The sequence below is a fragment of the Beta vulgaris genome, chromosome 6, assembly GCF_026745355.1.
Source record: "Beta vulgaris subsp. vulgaris cultivar EL10 chromosome 6, EL10.2, whole genome shotgun sequence".
NCBI classification, from domain to species: domain Eukaryota; kingdom Viridiplantae; phylum Streptophyta; class Magnoliopsida; order Caryophyllales; family Amaranthaceae; genus Beta; species Beta vulgaris.
The window spans coordinates 12,750,920-12,769,765 of NC_079207.1; the positions used below are offsets into that span (position 1 = coordinate 12,750,920).

General features: G+C 34.8%; 1 protein-coding gene and 1 non-coding gene across 4 annotated transcripts; one reads left to right on the forward strand and one right to left on the reverse strand.

Annotated features, from left to right (window-relative positions):
• Positions 1-371: 371 nt before the first annotated feature.
• LOC104895781 (uncharacterized) lies at positions 372-12,460 on the reverse strand. 3 transcript variants are annotated; one of them, XM_010682376.4, is made up of 14 exons: positions 12,296-12,456; positions 11,494-11,812; positions 10,583-10,761; positions 10,338-10,473; positions 9,257-9,517; positions 8,977-9,074; positions 6,847-6,964; positions 6,613-6,718; positions 3,166-3,259; positions 2,568-2,764; positions 1,780-1,879; positions 1,569-1,685; positions 1,142-1,198; positions 372-948 (listed from the first exon to the last, which is right to left on the reverse strand). In XM_010682376.4, the coding sequence occupies exons 1-14, from the start codon at positions 12,392-12,394 to the stop codon at positions 841-843; spliced, it is 1,989 nt and encodes a 662-aa protein (XP_010680678.1). In that variant the 5' UTR covers positions 12,395-12,456; the 3' UTR covers positions 372-840. The 3 variants fall into 3 exon arrangements, 2 of the variants coding, with proteins under 2 accessions (XP_010680678.1, XP_048501854.1); XM_048645897.1 differs by having other exon boundaries at positions 11,494-11,840; positions 12,296-12,433; XR_007274989.2 differs by lacking the exon at positions 372-948 and having other exon boundaries at positions 1,569-1,680; positions 12,296-12,460.
• Positions 12,461-12,537: 77 nt separating this feature from the next.
• On the forward strand, positions 12,538-12,609 carry TRNAT-CGU (transfer RNA threonine (anticodon CGU)). The gene has a single exon. It is a non-coding gene; the product is annotated as a tRNA-Thr (tRNA).
• The last annotated feature ends 6,237 nt before the right edge of the window (positions 12,610-18,846 follow it).

Consider the following 18,846-nt stretch of genomic DNA (forward strand, 5'->3'; position numbering starts at 1 on the left):
AAGGCGAAATTGTTATTTGGAGGAGAAAACAACGATTTAGGGTTAAAGTTGTGCTCTACGGCTCCTTTAGGTCCAGATCCAGATGTTGTGAAGAAAGAAATTGAGGTACCGGATCTTTACACTGGATTGACGTCGATGATTTCGCCTCCTCCGAGTTCGCTACCTTTTCCGGCGTTTTTGGCTCGCAGAAGTTTGATAAAGAGTCCGAGTTCATTTGGGTCAGCCCGTCCGACGGAAAGTATCGGGTCAGACGGTCTAACCCAATACTTTCACACCCGCAAATTACAAGTTTACAACCAAAGGTGCTTAAACGATTATTATTACAATAAAGTATTCATAATGAAGATTAACACATGGTTTGACACCAAGAAGACATGTAAATGTGATACTAATCCCTCTCTACTTTGATAAGGTGAACTAAGATTAGCTCCCTTCACCATACAATCAATTTAGCACCCATAAACTCATTTCGAGCCATTGCTTCAGCAAAGTTCCAAAACGACTCATTTCGAAACTCTAACAAAACACATAAAATGTCGGCAGTACAAACTCAAACTCTCAAAGACTCACTAATACAAAATTCCTCTCTAACAGAGAATTGAGTATATAATATACACTTTGAATAGGTTACATTGCTCACAATCCCACTTGAAACCCACCAACAGCTATAAGTCCACATCTAATAAAACTTTGCAAGCAAAATTTTCTCATGTCCAAGATTTGAATGCATCTATACTTCATGATTAAATGGGTTATAGTAATCCTCGACATACAAGTGAAAAACACTTGCTGCCAGTCTGTAACTAATGCACCAGCATGCTCAACAGGGAACACGGGAATTTAGTCTGAAGACTTGTAAATGACCACACTGCCAGCAGAGGCTTGATTAGCCGCACGGTTGCTGCCAAAATTCATGCGGTTTGATTTTTGTGCTATTCTGGACCCAAACTGAAGCAGCAGAGAGAGATATATATTAGCTAATAATATACCAGTCCGTAAATTAACTGCCGGCATGCTGCAAACAAATTCCTGTATCATAAACTGAAATTTGCTAGTTCTCTACTCGGAGATGCATCTTAGTTCCACCGTCAAATATAGGAAGAGTTTTATGGCAGTCTCTAAAGTTAAAACGGTATATTACCTGAATGGCTCGTTTCGGCTGAGTTGCTGCTTCGGATAACCCAAGCAATCTAGCAACCTGAAAACAGAGAGAAGGGATGGCTCAGTAGGATTATACTTAGGCTTCACTTCAGTTGTGGCAAGAGATTAATATTAGCATGTTGTAAAGGCTATGTACCATGTATGCACAACGTGAATAGTCCAAGAAATTGGATTAAGAATTAATTTTTCATGATTCGATTTACAAGGAGAGCCAACTTTGTGGGAGGGGGGGGGGGGAGGGTAAAGGGGAAGGATATCCCAATTGAGGCACGAGGATTAGACCCCTGTCTCAAGGGTGATAGGTGAAGTAGCTACCACCCAAGCCTCTGGATTATGAATCGATACAATGAGTATGAGACAGCTAAGGCAGCACCAGAAAATCAGTCAACCGATAAAATGGCACCCACCTCTCTCAAAATTTTCTTATCACCAGTGCCGCTTGGCTGATTGAGGTTGGCAATCTCCCACAGCGGAAAATCAAGCAAAATCCTTATGACATCCTCATCCAAGAATGGAAATCTGGCCTAAGGAGAATACAAAAAGGAAATTGTTAAACCATCGTGTGACAGTTATTTCATGGCCTAAGGGTAGCGGGGCCATGCCCATAGGTAATAGTACCTCTTTTCCATTGTCGGCAATACATCTATCATCTCTCCCAAGGTTTCTTTTCCAGATTCTCTGCATATCCAACTTCATTTCCTCATTTAGGCCAAGCCAACTGATTATACCATAAAAAAAGAAGAAGGCATGATTAGCAAAGCTTATATGGTATATGGAAAAGCATCGATTCTGCTTCCCCTATTCACATAATTCTGAGAGCTGGCAAGAGAATCAGAAATGAAGAGATGCCACAATAACTCGGATCTTCTTTATATTCCAATCAAAATGATGATATTGCTAGATTCAGTGAACACTCCTCAATTACAGTGATATCCATTGATCAACATTAATAGTTTACAAACTAATGATAATCCTAACAGTGTTTGAAAACCTATGTATATTAGATAGCTATTTACAAAGTATATCGACATAATATTCTATCCTAACAGATATTTAGTGACAATTGACCTCGAGCCATTGCACTTGGTTTTTTGTCTATCTTAAAGATGGAAATGAATAGTATATTAGTATCTCCAAAACTAGATCCACCAGAGAATTTGAAATGTCTCCTCTTCCCACGTTTTCTTGGACTTCTCCATATACTGTCCTCAGATCTATGGATAATCATTAGATATAAATCCCCAAATGGTATCAAATTAGAAGTTCACAACAAACCATATGTCGTTCGGTGCGATTAACTTATTAGGTTTTTCCCCCTTTGGGAGGGGGGGATAGTAGAGTAGCTAAAACTTAACACATGATTGATGTATAAAGAAAAGGAAAAAAGTAACAAGAAAAAGGACTACCTGCTATTTCTGTATTTTGTTCTATGCCTACCATATCCAGCACATTGCTCATCGGCACCAGAACCAACTAGTAGTATTCTTGCTTCAGACTTGTATCTGAAGCGCTGTAAGCCATCCTGAATAGCGTAATTATTTGCTTCATGCACCCAACCGTCACCACCAGCCGCCAACCACAGTGCTATACCAATATTCAGGTCCTAAACAATAACAGAAAATTTGTAATTTCAATTGGTGAACTGCTACACCAATACTGCATGCTGGACCATTATCATCTAAGGTGTCTTCCCTGAGTGTTTTATTATCGTATTACAGTTCACCAATTGAAAACTTCACAAATTGCAGATGCTGGACAAGATTAGTAGACTAGCCATTATTATCTAAGGTGTCTTCCCTGAGTGTTTTATTATCGTATTACAGTTTGCTTCCGACATGAGAAAATTTTGCTTCCGAAGTTTTATTGTCTGCAATTTGTGAAGTTCCCAATTTTTAGTAGACTAGAGAATTCTAAAGAAGCTGGAAACTTCACAAATTGCAGATGCAGAACAAGATTAGTTTCTGAAACTTCTTTAGAAAGTATAAACAGAGGTAATTAGAGTACCATGTAAGTGTTTGCAGGGTTTATTAGAGACATGACATGCTTCATCTCCATGGTCAGATTCGATAGCTCAGCATCAATCTCCACAAGTCTCCACCTGTATTCTCCATACAATATGAAAAATACGAAAATTAATTGCAATTATCAGAATTAAAGAGCATTAAGAATCAGCAAGAGAATACTGAACTCAAAACTAAGCCATGTGGCTTTATTCCATGTCAATCTGTCAATGAAAAATCTATCTCAAATGAATGACCCTCATCCACTAAACACCTTCACATAATATAATTTGATAAAAGTAACTTTGTGTAATAATTTAAAATAAGGAAAATGCATGTAGATAATCCAACCTTTTTGCCATCTAAAAAATTTATCTGCTTCTGAAAATGAACAGAAAGAAACCAACCTTTACTAATTCAAAGTAAATATAAATCTGGGTTCACTAGGGGAAGAATTTCTAATGAAAATGTACAGATACGGCTGTTTAATCATCTTATTTCAAGGAGCATACAAGCAGGGCCGGTTCTGAGGGTAGGCAAGGAGTGCCACCGCCTAGGGCCCACGATCGTGAGGGGCCCAAAAAAAAGAAATTAACTATGACCAGTTAAATAAAAATTGATACACTTTTTGAATATTTAGTGAAATTTGTGCTATTTGACAATTTTTAATATGTGCTTATTTTTTATTGGTATCATTAACAAAATATAGATTATAGTTTTAGGTACGAAGGTTTTAATTATATGGCCTATAAAATATTAGGATCGACTCATATATGGGCCTTTATTTTTAGGTCCGCCTAGGGCCCAAAAATTATCAGGAACGGCCCTGCATACAAGTACAACATTATTTTATTAGCTAAATTACCTTTTCACAAAACCATCACTTCAATGGCCAAATTATATCAGTAAAAATTAATTAGAAGTCAAGAGTTCAAACTTCATTGTTTTCTTTGTTTAATTCTTACAAAGAAAACAATAGCAGATATATCATTTAATCTTCATAGAAAATTCTCTCACCAAGGACACTCATATTACCTTCTTTTCTTTTTCTTTTTGCTTTTGATGACAAATAGTTCAAACTTCATACCTTGCACAGGTCCATTTTAGGGGTTAGGGGTCAGGGATTCAATCTCAACAACTCGTTAGGGTATGACCTGGTCTCTCTCTGTGTATCAAGAGTCCAAATTCCAGCTTTTTGACTCGATTTTTCTTACAGGGTTAGGTTCATTTTACCCTCTTCAAGTCCCATAGGATCTCAAGCCTGCTAATTACTAGAAAATTGAGGGGGCTCTGAAGGATGAAGAACACACACACACACACACACACATGCACCCACCCACCCATCCGTTTTTTTTTTAGATGTAACTCGTTGAATTTGGGTACTATTCATCCACCTCCATTTGACCATCAATTGTTAAAAATATAGTCATGTGGGATCTTGTTGGATTCGTCTTGATATACACTTCCAAATATGTATTGCCTATATTTTTAACATTTATAAAATTAAAGATATTGTGGGTCAAAGTTGTGTCTCGACAAGTGTGAAAAGTCAAATGTTACATCCATCAAAAGTACTGAGGGAGTATATAAGTTTCCACGGACATTAATTAGAGGTCTCTTCTCCCATTTGCTATAGGGGGCAGGAATCTTGTTTTGTTGATCTTTTTTAATCTATTACAACACCTTCAAATTTCAAGTTCATTGCCATAACCTTCATCTGCAAAAAGAAATAGGGTCCGCCACGTAGACATAATGATGTGCTATTGCTAGAGAGTCCCAGCTACTTCATTATATTTTCCCTTCCAGGTCTCCAATTGACCTCGCCTGGTTTCAGGAAAGAAATCACTTGAAACTTTTGATTTGACTACCTTGCAATTAAGCGTTGCCTAATAGCTGGTTAGATATAATGATCAATATCTTGTTTGGATAGCAATCATGGAGGGAAAGGTAGAGGAGGGAAGGAGGGAGGAAGGAGAAGGAAAGGAAGGGAAGGGGAAGGAAGAGTGAGCTTGCATTTTCCTTCCAAATCTTTCCAGCATTGGAAGGATTTGGTTTACTAAGAGGCAGGCGGATCTTGAAACTTTTGTTATTGGGGACAATTACCTACTTTAGACCTTTCTATGATAATCTATGATTCTATGTTACATAGATACAGGTTCGAGTATTCGATTTCGATACGAATTCGAATATGCAATATAGCAAAATCTAAAAAGTACAGATACGGGAATGTTGTCTTAAAGTTGGACACTGGTATGGCGATACAACTTTTTCTTTATAAATACTTCCTCCGTTCTTTTCCTATTGCAACAATTGAATTTTCACACTATACCCACTACCCTTTTTCACTATGTATTGTGATTTTTTCGTAAGGAAAAATATAGTCATATACGGTCTTGTTAGATTCGTCTTGATATGTACTCTTAAAATATCAAATTTTTATAATTCTTACCAAAAAAATAAGTAAATACTCCCTCCGTTTCATTTTAATCTACACACTTATACTTTTCACGCATGCCGATGTAAAACTTTGAGAACATATATCTTTAGTTTTGTATTTGTAAAAATTATAAAAAGTACATATTAATAAAATACATACTAAGATGAATCTAACAAGATCCTACATGACTATGTTTTTATTCACGTATAAATCACACATGAGGGTCAAAGTGCAATTTGTGAATAGTGCAAAATGTCAAAGTGTGTAGATTAATATGAAACGGAGGGAGTATATTAATAGTTAAAGTTATGCATTGACAATCATGAAAACTCAATTGTTGCAATAGAAAAAGAACGTAGGAAATATGTATATGACACTTATCTAAGTCAGCTTTGCTAAAAAAACGAAATAGGACAACGAAGTTCAAAACTTTAGATAGCATAAAGTAAAAATATGTATAAGAAAATTTTAGATAAAGATAAAAAAATCGATAGTAATTAATGGAATTTTTAAAAGAAATAAAAGAAGAAAAATAAAAGAGGAGAAACAAAGGTTTAGCACGTGACTACAAATAAATTTTCTGAAAGAATCCTTTCGGAAAAAAATCAAAAGATACATCAACATCATTTTACTGCTTTTCCAGCTGTTGTACTACATAATCTGTGGGTCATGAGTCCTCCACTCCCATTTCCTCTTTCCTCTTCTTTACCAGGTGAGTAGTGTGTATATACTGCCATGTACAGGTGCAGTACATTTTGGGCCTTTGTTTCGTAATGGGCTAAGGTAAGTAGAATGTTGTAGATTTTTTCTCAAAATCTTTTAGGGGCCAGACCCGCCTCTGTTAAGAGGGGTAGGAAAATGAATCCTTCTCTTCCTTTCCCTTCAGATTCCCCTATACAAACAAACTATATATTCTTACCCTTACCCAATAGAGAGAAGTTAAACAGCAGAAAGAAAAGAGGAAGGCGAAAACAGAGTTTTATCTTAGGCAACAAAGACATTGGGATCACATACCTTCTCAGAGGTGCAATTTTGTTCAGTTCGTTCAGTCCTGTTCTAGCAGTGACTCGATCAGGTGCTGCTTCACCTTCGAAGCTAACATTTAGCAAATCAATGCCATCTGAAATTAAGCTCCAATTAATCATTAGTTGACCAGTGACCAAACTAAGATCTGAATATCATAATGATGTTAACAAACAAAGGATTTGTAGTTAAATGACAGGATTCTAATATAGATCATACACATACATCTGGCATCTAGGCATTCATGCAGTATTGCTGCCAGTATCATGGAATCTAACCCTCCTGAAAACAGAACAGCCACAGGGACAGAGCTCCCTTGCCCGTTGTCATGCATAGCTGTCTCCTAACAATGAGCAAGAACTAAAGTTACTACAGGTGACTTTCATAATAATGCACAAAGAGAAATGAAGTGCTTCACTTCTGCAAGTATACACTGCAAACTAATATATTTAACTTCATGTGCTGCCTTACTGCCTCATGGTAGCATTTGTTTAGTCCCTCTGTTTCACAGCAATTACACTCCTCTTCGTTTCGGCGAATTTTAACTTTCAACTGTTCTGCTTATCTACCACCAACTGTTACGCTTATCTACCATCAACTGTTAATACGTATAACATAGTGTTTCTCAAGAGCTGTTGCTATTAGTTTTATTCCACTTCTCGATATCATGTTATAAGGCCAACTAGAACGACAAGTGTAAAAGAGAATATAATCGCCAACTATTGTTATCAGCTGGCTTAGACGCAAAGATGTGAGTGCTAAGAACATCACATTTAGCTAAAGCATAAGATCTTTAAAAGAAACATTTCTTCACCATACATGCAGGAACGCGTTTGGTGGATATGCAGCCAAAACATCATCTCCGGTAAATCCAAATCTTTCTATCTGCTTACATGTGACTTCCACAGTACCAAGGTTTCCATCCTTCCTGAAGAGTCGTACCCCCACTCCCTCCCTAGTCTCAAGGTCCTGATCTCTTTACAAAAACTTCTTTACTATTGCGGATCAACTAGCATCATACCAAATGAGAAATCAAAGAAATGCATTGCATTGCGGACCAATTTCAAGTAAGTTTTATGGTTCATCTAGCTAGCTTTTCAACTTCCAAGCACTTGCAAACTGTGCATGAAGGGAACCAATTTCTCCCCCTGATCGGCATAACAAGATAATCTTCCTAAATTGTACATAAGAACAATCTCATTATGCATCCAAAAACATCAGAAATATAGTCCGGCACTTATTGTATGTAAGTTGTTATAGATTTTACAGTTAAACCTTCAGATGTATGATGTTCACGCTTCACACAGTTGGAACCAGATACAAGCTAAGCATAGAGGCCTCTTTATCTCTTATCAGCTATATAGACCTTACGAAAGATGAAAATATATAAACGAATTATCAAGCCTTTCTACAACCAAGAAGAAGTCCAGCAGACCCTAGACAGATGGGATACCCCAGAAAATTGCAACAAATCAGCATGCTCTAAGAACTGAAATCTAAAAGAAGAGCTTCCCCTAAATCTCGGCCACATCAGAGAAAATTGAGTACAGTGACTGATATTGTCGTGATAGCTGCAACCATCCAATTGTCCATGACCATTGTCATGATAGCTTCCCTATGCGAGATTTGACCCTATTGCCTACCCAATGCAAGATGGTTCTACAAATTTGTATTTTTAAAGAGGGCGTTATTACACCATTGATTAGCCAATCAAATACGAGGTAGAGGATAATAATGGGATCTGTGTGCAACTTAATATTATATAAGTGATGGAATAGCTCTAACTAATCTTTATGTGCAAATAACGACATAGCCAGAATAGAGAGAATATCACAGAATATTAACACCAAAGAAAATCACAAAGTACATTTTAGATAAGAAACAAACTAAGAAATTAACAGAAAGATCAGGATGGTAGCATGGAAAACCCATACATTACAGATCCCATAAGCTCGAGGAATTTACCAAAACAGTCACAGGTAACCTGACTTTTTCCTAAATATGGACTCATTATGCAATAGATCGAATGAACAGAATTAGTCACAGTCTCACAGCTGAGGGTAAAATGAATAAAACTTCCACCTCACTTAAAAAATACTATATAAGAATGATCCATAAGCAACATATGCCGATATTCAGAGAGCCTTCTTTCCTAGTAACTATCAATGCAATTTTCTGATTTAACCATCACAAAGGTCTATACTACAGACAGATAAGTATGCAACATATACTCAGTGTATAGCTCATCAAAAGCTAGAAAAACTGCATGGTTTCAAATAGATTGAATCACGCCATTGGCAAAGAATATTCCATCTAAGACAAAGGAGGTGTAAAGGTAGCAGTTAAGCTTAGCACCTTAAAGATTGCATTCTGGGTAGTGCGTCGTGCGATGGATTTTCTCAGGGCAGCCAAGACCTGTTCAGCCGGTGAGATAGTTGAAGACTGTAATGTTCCTACATCAAACCACAACAAGCAAAAACAGGAAATTAATAGTCAGTAACAAACGGTAACATGGAAAGAACAACGAATATGACTTATGATCATCGAAATTAAAATGATTTTTAAAACTTTCAATCTAATACCATTTTCACAGGTGAGCTTACTTTTTGCACAATGAACTAAAATTGTAACATACCACTATCAGAAGCCGAAAGCAAGTCAGGTTTCCCAAAAAGTAGAGAGGAATCAAAAGATTTTAACTCCACATGCTTAGGCTCAATCAGCTTCCTCTCCCACACGATAAGATCTTTTAGCATAGAGTTCATCCATTCATGCTTTCTCACTTTGCCAGACAGACATGCACTAGTTCTTGAAGCATCAATAGCTATACTGTACACCCCACAGGGGAGTTCTTCCCAGTAATTGATATTACTTTCTCTATCTACAACTTCGGGATCTAGAGAATAGATAAAATCAGCATAATGTGGTACAAGTGGGATGTAGAGGAAGAACTATACGGGTCGACAATTAAGCCACACAATTCAGACAAACGAGTTAGAAAACTGAAACTGAAAACTGTCGCTAACGATATATAGCAGTTTTAATTACATTCATTGTATTGTCTTCTATATATCTCTTCTAATATCTGGTTAGAATGATCATAAGATGATAAGATTTTAACATTCTTTTTTTTCGAGGGGTTCATTATCTGAAAACTCTATGATTTCCAAACATTTTTGTGGCATCTTATGCCTCTTCTATGTATTTATGGAATTCATTATATTACACCTTTGATAGTCCTAATAATTCGCCTACGACTAATGCATAAACAAGCAGATGGGCTCTATCCAATTATTTACACAAGAATATCTAAATATAAAATTGAATGGATCATTGAATAGTCCATTATAAAAATAAAATGAGGGGACATACACACATAATTATCTAATAAGAATGCCTGGTTCAAAAACACACATTTATACCCAATTAGTTATAATATTAATGCTATTGGAATATCAATTAGATTTAAACTGACGCCACATAGAATGTATGACTAAATAGTCTCATGTTATATATAAGCCACAAATTACAATATCAACCCCAAAAAAGCAGTTACACAGACACAAATACATGTTGAAAATCTACTTCAAATATAATTTATAAAACCTCCAACAGCATAGTTACTGCAGCTCACACCAAATACAGTCATCATCAAGTGGTAATATTTTACAGGGGAAGAAGGGGAGAAAGAAATAAAAACAAGGTAGCAACATTACCGGGCCTCTGAGAAGTGGAGGCTGGAGGTGATATAGAAGATAAAATAAGCCGAGAATCCTCTGAAGTGGGCCAATGAACAAGAAGGCTCCGTCTCCCCATTGCATCCCTGCCAAACCACAGGGTCCTGGAGGCATCCTAAAACCGATGGGCATGCTTCAGAAAAGTAACGTTTACCATGAAAGGCAAAACAAAAGGCATATATCACGGAAACTGCCAAAAAGAACTTACCAGTCCAAGAGGATACCTGCCAATATATTACAGCCCAGGGCCCTTTAATTGATGAAAGAAGTTCAGGAATTGGTTTCCCACAACAGCTGCTACTATTCCCATGGAACTGGCAACAGCAACAGTTTTCCAAAGACTGCAGCAGGACTTTAGCATCATTGCTGTCAAAGCTAACATGGATCCCACCAAATATTTCACCTTCAAAATGAAAGAATGCACCAGTCGATATGCATATTTCTGAGAGTAATATCAACATATTCACTACAAGTATAAGAAAACAAAGCATTCATGATCCAAAAACATAAACAGAAGTTTTACCTATGAACTACTTAAAGTACACAGAAAGCAGAACATCGTATGGACATCCTGACTTTCAAAAAAATGAAATATTTCAAATTCTAAACAGAAAACTCTAGATGTTCATTCTTCAGCAGAAGCAAAATAGACATCCCATAAAACTGCTTCAAGACCACTCATTTCACTGTCAACGAAAATTCTCAAAAGTAAAAGGCAAAGGAGGGTAAGCAATTTTGTCGAAAAGTAAATAAGGGATGATCGGACTACAAGCAAGTTTGAGATAGAGAACAGAAATAATATGGTTATGTAGCCACTAAGTTCCATTTTCCCATCCCAAAAGGAAAAAAAGAGTCCCTGATTAAGCGGTAAAATGATGAAAAGAATGCCACTTAAAACAAATCTGTGATGCTCTCCATTGTTCATTCTTAACTTATCATCATAATTGACACCTTTTTTAAACACATACTGTAAAGATGGCCAATATTCCACAAGGTCACGCAACAAACATCACAAATTATCTAGATTGAGCAGCAATATCATGAAAGTTCACCTATCTAAGCTAGTCAACACCATGTCTACCATAACTCAAGCCCTTTCAATCTACAACAAAAATACATTACTATTGAGGTTTACCATTATAAATAAGGATATTCCCAGAAGCATCAACAAACGGCTGCGCAACTGGCTTTGTTCCCCTCAATTGGAGAACTGCACCCAAAAAACACATCGCTGCAACAGACTGATTTACTCCAATTTTAGCCTCTCCATTGGCACAGTGTGCACTGCTATGCATATCCTGCAAGCACGAGAGTTCGTTTTCGACATCCTCATCCCTGGCAACACAAGAATAAACTTGTGCATCCTTCACTTCAAGGAAAACCTTTTTAGTCCCCAAGCTATCAGGACCTCTTCTTCGTAAAACCGCTTTCAAGTCATCAATTGTAAATTTAAACTGCACTCAGTATAACAAGCATTCCTTACTTCAGCACCAAAAAAAATCACCATTACTAACATAAGCAAAGATCAAATCTACAATCCTTACAAATTCAAACCAAATACTAATACTACCTATAAACAAGCCCAACTATATCAAGTTATAATGACATCAAAATTTTGCAAATTTCCCACATTACCAAATAACATATAGCATAACATCAACCCAAACCTAATATTCATATCATCATATAGCATTAACAAAAAAAAAAAAACAAACCATCCCCAACTATATCAAGTTATTACAACATCATAGCATAACATCAACCTAAACCCAATATTCATTTCATTATATAGCATTAAAGAAAACATTTTGCTAAGAAACAACCCATCAAGTTTTCTTCTTTTCTTTCCTTTTTTTTCTATAGCAACTATATTAAGCATGTAAATTATATTAAAGTAGACATTTTTTGTTAATAAAAAAGAGTAGAAATTACTTAACTGGTTGAACATCAGCAGTTGAAGATAATAGTTGGGTGTTATTATTAATGGAGGATAAATCAATGGAAATACCATCAAGTATGAATGAAATACCACACATCTCTCTAATTCTTTCTCTTTTCTCTCTCCTCTTTTTCCTCTTCTCGACTCTTTTGTACCTTGCCTGTTGACTGGTGTAAAATGAAATTGTACGTGGAAATAAATATACTATATAGAGGAGGTCGAAAAATTAGTCAAAGAACTGCCTCCATAGCATAGTGGTAGTGCGTTCGCTTCGTAAGCGAAAGGTCGCGAGTTCGATCCTCGCTGGGGGCTTGTTTTAGTTTGATTTAGTTATATTATTTTTAAATATTGTACTTTATAAAAATACTACTTTAAATAAATCGTCTTTTTTTTTTTTTTGTTCGTCTGATCTTTTTATTATCATATTATAGTCTTTAGAATTTTATAGACAATGAAATGCTCTCGATAATTATTGGGTGATTTGTTGAGTTCATGTTAAAACATGAAATTCATACAATTGCTAATTATTTTAGCTTCATTTAGTTCTATTATCGTTAAGAATTGTACTTTATAAAAATACTAGTTTAAAAGCTTTGGTTAAGATGATTAAATGCTCTCGATGAATATTGGATGGATGGTTGAATAGATAATTAATGTAAATCAACTTTGACAGTAAAACTCTCTCTCTAAAAACCTTCGGAAAACAAAACCTAACCCTAATAAAACCCTTCTCCAAGCTCTGCTACAGAGCACGCCAGCTAGGCATGCTCATAAAAAATCAAAACTAAAACCATAAAACTATATCGGAATACCGAAAAATCGGTCTAAATGGGCGGTTACCGTAACGATAAAAAAAAGTTTCAACGGTATGGTTACGAAACCGCTAATATTAACGGTTAAACGGTACGGTTATGATTTCTGAGTGAATGGTTAGCCGAAATATTTTTTCTCTATATAATTGTTGTAAAACATGTTCAAACAATTACATTGATTCTAATATTTTTGAAGTTACAACAATTAGAGTAAGTATGTAATTACTTGAAAACTCTAGTGCTAATATAAACATTATAATTAAGATATGAAGTGAATTATTAGTGTTAGTTATATTTTCCAATGGATTTAGTATCCACTTTATAATACATTTTATATCATAGTATATATAATATTAAAATATATGCACAAAAAAATTGAAAATATATAGTAGTACATTAAGTAAAACACAATAGTATAAATTAAATATCGATTAATGGTTAACCGAAAAACCATATTGAAAAATCGGTTAATCGCTTAAGTAGTAACCGAACGGTTACGGTCACGGTTCACAAAAAAGAGCGAACCAAAAATTTCGATTATCGAACCGAAATGTTGTTTCGGGACACTTAAGCACCCATGAACACCCCTAATAACGCTAGCCGGCGGCCTGCCACAACGTGTGCCGCTTACCAAGCCACCGATTGCCTGCTTACCCTCTCTACCATTGTCAGGTCTTGTGTTCATTTCCCCTCCCTTACCGTACGTCTTTGTCGGGTTAGTTCGTTTCCCATGGCCCGAACGTCCAGGCCAGAAATTCGGGCCATGGGAAGAATGTCCACGGCGGACGTTCGCCCACGACCCTAAAAAAAATTCGCCAGTTTTTTCGAGTGAGTGATGGAGGTCGCGAATGGGTGGAGAAGGTCGCAGGTGGGTGGTGGAGGAAGGTGATGGCGGTGGAGCTCGAGAGTGGGTGGAGAAGGTTGGTGGTGGTGGTGGTGAGGGTGGTGGAGGTAGGTGGTGGTAGTGTGGAAAAGAGGAAGGGTAAAATAGTCTATAAAAATATACTCGGAGCGATTTTAAGTAATTCTAGGGTGATGTTTAACAAACCTCATTTCTAAACCATAAACCCTGGCCTTACCACAACCACAAGGTAGTTTTTAGGAATGAGTTAGTTTTATACTTCTAGAAAATTTAGGCATACCAAACGTGTTTGGTCAAATCACTCCACCTTAAAATTATTTGTCCCAACCTTTTTATTTTTATTTTTGTAAGTATTTAACGTTTTATTTAACTTTTACTATTTCATGAAGTAACTAATTAACAATATGACCATACAACAAACTCATGATTTATTTTTTTCACTTTATTTTTCAGTCCTTTCAAGAAAATATAAGTTATGACATATTAGGTTTAATAAGTTTAGTTCAATAAAAATAATGCTTGGCACACTTACATAATAAGGCCTAATAAGTTCACATGAGTATGATAAATTTGACAAAAACTCATATAAGTTCAACTAGAGAAATTAAGTTGAAACGAACAAACTCTTAAACTTTGCAATCGGATAATCGAATGTCTGGTAAGGAAGTAAAAAAAAAAGAACCTTGAAAACATTAGGGTTAATAAGAAGGGGTGTACCAACACATGCTTAGATCAACTGGTAAAGAAGCTGTTCTAGCTTAATCAGAGGTCTCGGGTTCGAGCCCTGGGAACGCAGCAGTGTATGTTGGGAGAGCTTTCCCCCCAATTGGGGCCTGACCCGGCTCGAATCCGGATGAGCCGGATCCAAAAATGGATTTCGGAAACCGGATGGGTTCACCAAAAAAAAAAAATTAAGAAGGGGTGTAGGTTCGATTTGGTTTTAGGGCAAAACCAAACCAAACCAAAATAAATCCGATTTTCACATTTCCAAGTCCAAATCCAAACCGCAATTTATCCCAAATCAAACCAAACCAAACCGAAATTACAAAATCAAAATTAAACCAAATCGAAAAATTAAAATTCTTTTATGATGCAAAAAATTGTTTCCAAATCTTACAAATAATACGGAAATTATCAAGTTTCAAATCATCAAACATATAAGAATTACTTCAAATTACAATCAAAGCTTAAAATTAAAGTACTAGAACTAATGATAATTGATAAAATTAACAAAAATAATGAAAAAAGGTAAATACAATACAAGATGGGCAAAGTTTGGTTTGGTCTTTTTTCGATTTTTCAAAAAAACAAAAAAAACAAACTGAAAACTGAAAAAATGAAAATTTTGCAATCCAAACCAAACCGAAATTTGAAAAAAAAACAAACCAAATTACTAATTCGGTTTGGTTCGATTTTCGTTTCAAACCAAATAGCTTACACCCCTATTAATAAGGCCAAACTGAACTCAAAATATAAACAAAAACAACAACCAAAAATTACCCCACCAAAAACAGAAATCGGAAATATATGAGGCCGTTCGTTATCGTTTTTTATTTTCAGTTTTCAGTTTTTTTGGAAACTATAAACAGAAAACTAGAAAAAGTGGTTCACTTTTTAGTTGTCAGTTTCCAAAATCATCATGTTTCTAATAAATTTCACTAATTTTTTATTCATTATAGGACATAAATCATATAACTTTGAAAATCAAAAAACCAAAAAACAAAAAACCACAGTAATACGAACAGGCCTAAAAGTTTCGTTTCCGATTTTGCTCTCTTTTTCATTTTATCCAAACAACCTCTTGAGTCTTTACGGTCGGCGTTCATCCAAGACAAAAAAAAAACGTAGTCCACTCTGTAGGGGTGTGCTATATACATCACTTCGTCTTTTTCTTTTGTGTGAAGCATCCTATTTTGTATACTTGGATAAAATTTCCAAAGAGTGAAATGACATACTTGTAAAATTCAGTGTGCACAATATTATCAAGTTCAATAGATATTCACCAAATAAAATTTTCTTTTATTTTAGTTACTATTAAAGTTCAAAATATAATTCCACAACTATTACCCATTAAAGTAAAATTTGATAATTTACCTTCACTCACCCCATACATTTTTTCCTGTACCATGTTAATACTCTCAGCACCCCATCTTTTATTATAATTTGGCTTCAACGATGGAGGTCGTTTTAATAAACTACAACACATTTGTTCGGTGAGTACTCAATCAATTGTGTAAATTCAAATTTATTGTCAAAGTATACTAGGAAGTCAAATTCTTTTTTCTTTTCTTTTTCAGGGAGGGGTATCATACATGACCCCCTACAAGAGGATCATTTGGATATGATATAGATTGTAATACTGAGATACGTTTTTGGAGAACAAATTTGCAAGAACGATTTGATCAATAAAACATTTTAGATAGAACATAAATATTTATACGTTTAATTTCCTATGGCATGGACTAAGGCTATGTTTAGTTCACCTGAAATTTTCTGATCTGAACTTATCTGATCTGATCTGAACTTATTTTTTCTGATCTGATCTGATCTGATCTGAACTTATTTTTTCTTATCTGATCTGATCTGATCTGAACTGATCAGCTCTGATCTGATTTGATCTGGATTACAAGATCTTATCTTTTATAAAATATATTATTACTTTGTAAGTCATTATTATGCAATTTCCTATGGCATGGACTAAGGCTATGTTTAGTTCACCTGAAATTTTCTGATCTGAACTTATCTGATCTGATCTGAACTTATTTTTTCTGATCTGATCTGATCTGAACTTATTTTTTCTTATCTTATCTGATCTGATCTGAACTGATCTGCTCTGATCTGATTTGATCTGGATTACAAGATCTTATCTTTTATAAAATATATTATTACTTTGTAAGTCATTATTATGCAATACATTATAAGATATTATTTATAGTATTACTATTATTATCATTTTATTTCTATTACAACTTTTACACAACTTTTATTAATAATAATAATTATTATTATCATTGTTATAAGAACAACAACAATAATTATAATCATAATATTAATAATTATTACTAAAAATATTTATATAACCCAAGTCATTAATTTATAAGACCACTTGCACAATGTTTCATACTTTCCCTTAAAAAAAATGTTTCACACTTGAGAAGTCGGCAGGCTCAACTCTTTTTTTTTCATATAAAATAAAATAAGATATACAAACAACTATGACTCGCGCAAGAAAGAAATAAATAGCGTGCAACTTCAAGTAGCTAGAGAGATTTGGAATTCAGTAGGAAGAGGTATACCGAATCTAAATTTATAGTTTGTATCTCGCACTTAGCTTATTTTGGAATGTAATCCGAACTTAGTAGTTTCGTTGTCATAAATTTGAGCTATCATATTTTATATATTTCTTATTTTTGTGTCAATCTTATGTTCTTAACACGTGGCTTTTAGTTTTTTATTATTTAATAACAACAAAATAACTTAAAATAATGATAATACTGACATTTATAATGATAACAACAAGATTAATAATAATTGTCAATATTAATAATTAATAAGTACAACAACAACAATAATAATCCTTTTGAACAAATGTACTAGTAAATAATAATACTCCCTTTGTATTTTTTTATCTTTCTCACTTAGAATCTTGACACAATTCACAATTACAGAGAATCTTTTAGATTTTTCTCAATATATAAGAAAAAAGATAGTCATATGGGGTCTTGTTTGATTCGTCTCAATTAGTACTTTATTAATATTCAATTATTATAATTTTTACTAATATGTAATAAAAGATATTTAATAATAATGATGATTTTTTAAATATAAGCATGATCTGATTTGGTCTGATATGATCTGGTCTGATTTGAACTTATTTTTTCTGATCTGATATGATCTGATTAGATCTAAAATAAGCAAAAATAAGGTGAACTGAACATAGCCTAAGTAGTAGAATTTAATTTTCTTTCATAACTATTCTACTTATGCGTTTGTAAACACAAATTTTTGATGTCTGCAAAATGGAATCAAAATATGTGAACAAATGATAATTTTATTAATGTAAAATTATGAGTACAATCTCTAAATTAAATATCCACTGGTTCGATCTCCACGAATGATTTGATTTTTCTTGAATGAGGGCCTCTGGCTTGATCTCCTGAGTTTCTGAACTCTGGAGCAGCTTTCTCTCTCTTTTTTAGTCTTCTCCTTTTTTTGTTTTTTGTTCCCCTGACAAATGAGGAGGAGCTCTCTATTTATAGAGTTAGAAGAACCCTAGGATTTCCACTTGACCTGCCTCTTGGGCCTCACAAACATAAAAGTCCAACTTTCATTTAATTTGCTCACAAGTATTTTTGTGGTTGACTTTCCAAAATCAAGATATAATTTGCTCTTTCCTCAAAACGCTCGTCTTCCATGTTTGGCCGGATTTTACGGAATTTGAAGGAGATAATTGCTGCTTCAAACTTTAATCCAAATCTTTTGTGGTTTAGGATAAGTAAATTTTCAGAGTTTTATCCAACTCAAAAACTTATTACCTGGACAATTGTTTATCTTCCAGTCTCATAGGAATTAAGAATCATCCAATGATAACAGAAAACATTATACTTAAAGACTCCCTTGAACTGAACTATAGGTCGAAGAAGATAAAAATTTTCAATATAAAAATCAATCTAAATCCCTTACGTTTTAGGTTTAGGATAGATAAACTTATAGATTTTTTTTTTATCCAACTCAAACACTTCTTCCCACGGCCCACACTATATATATGCACCTTTGACGCCACAAATCTCACTCCACCATCAAAGCAAGACGCGACCTTCTACCGACGCGGAGGACCCGAAACCGAGACCGAGCATAAGTCGAAGCCACACACAT

Excerpts from the sequence above, each read along its gene's own strand:
- LOC104895781 (XM_010682376.4), bottom strand. The coding sequence starts at position 12,394 with ATGTGTGGTATTTCATTCATACTTGATGGTATTTCCATTGATTTATCC. Across the intron at positions 1,880-2,567 it reads ACAAAATACAGAAATAGCAG|TTGGCTTGGCCTAAATGAGG; the intron begins GTAGTCCTTTTT and ends TGGTATAATCAG. Across the intron at positions 1,199-1,568 it reads ATAAGAAAATTTTGAGAGAG|GTTGCTAGATTGCTTGGGTT; the intron begins GTGGGTGCCATT and ends CTCTGTTTTCAG.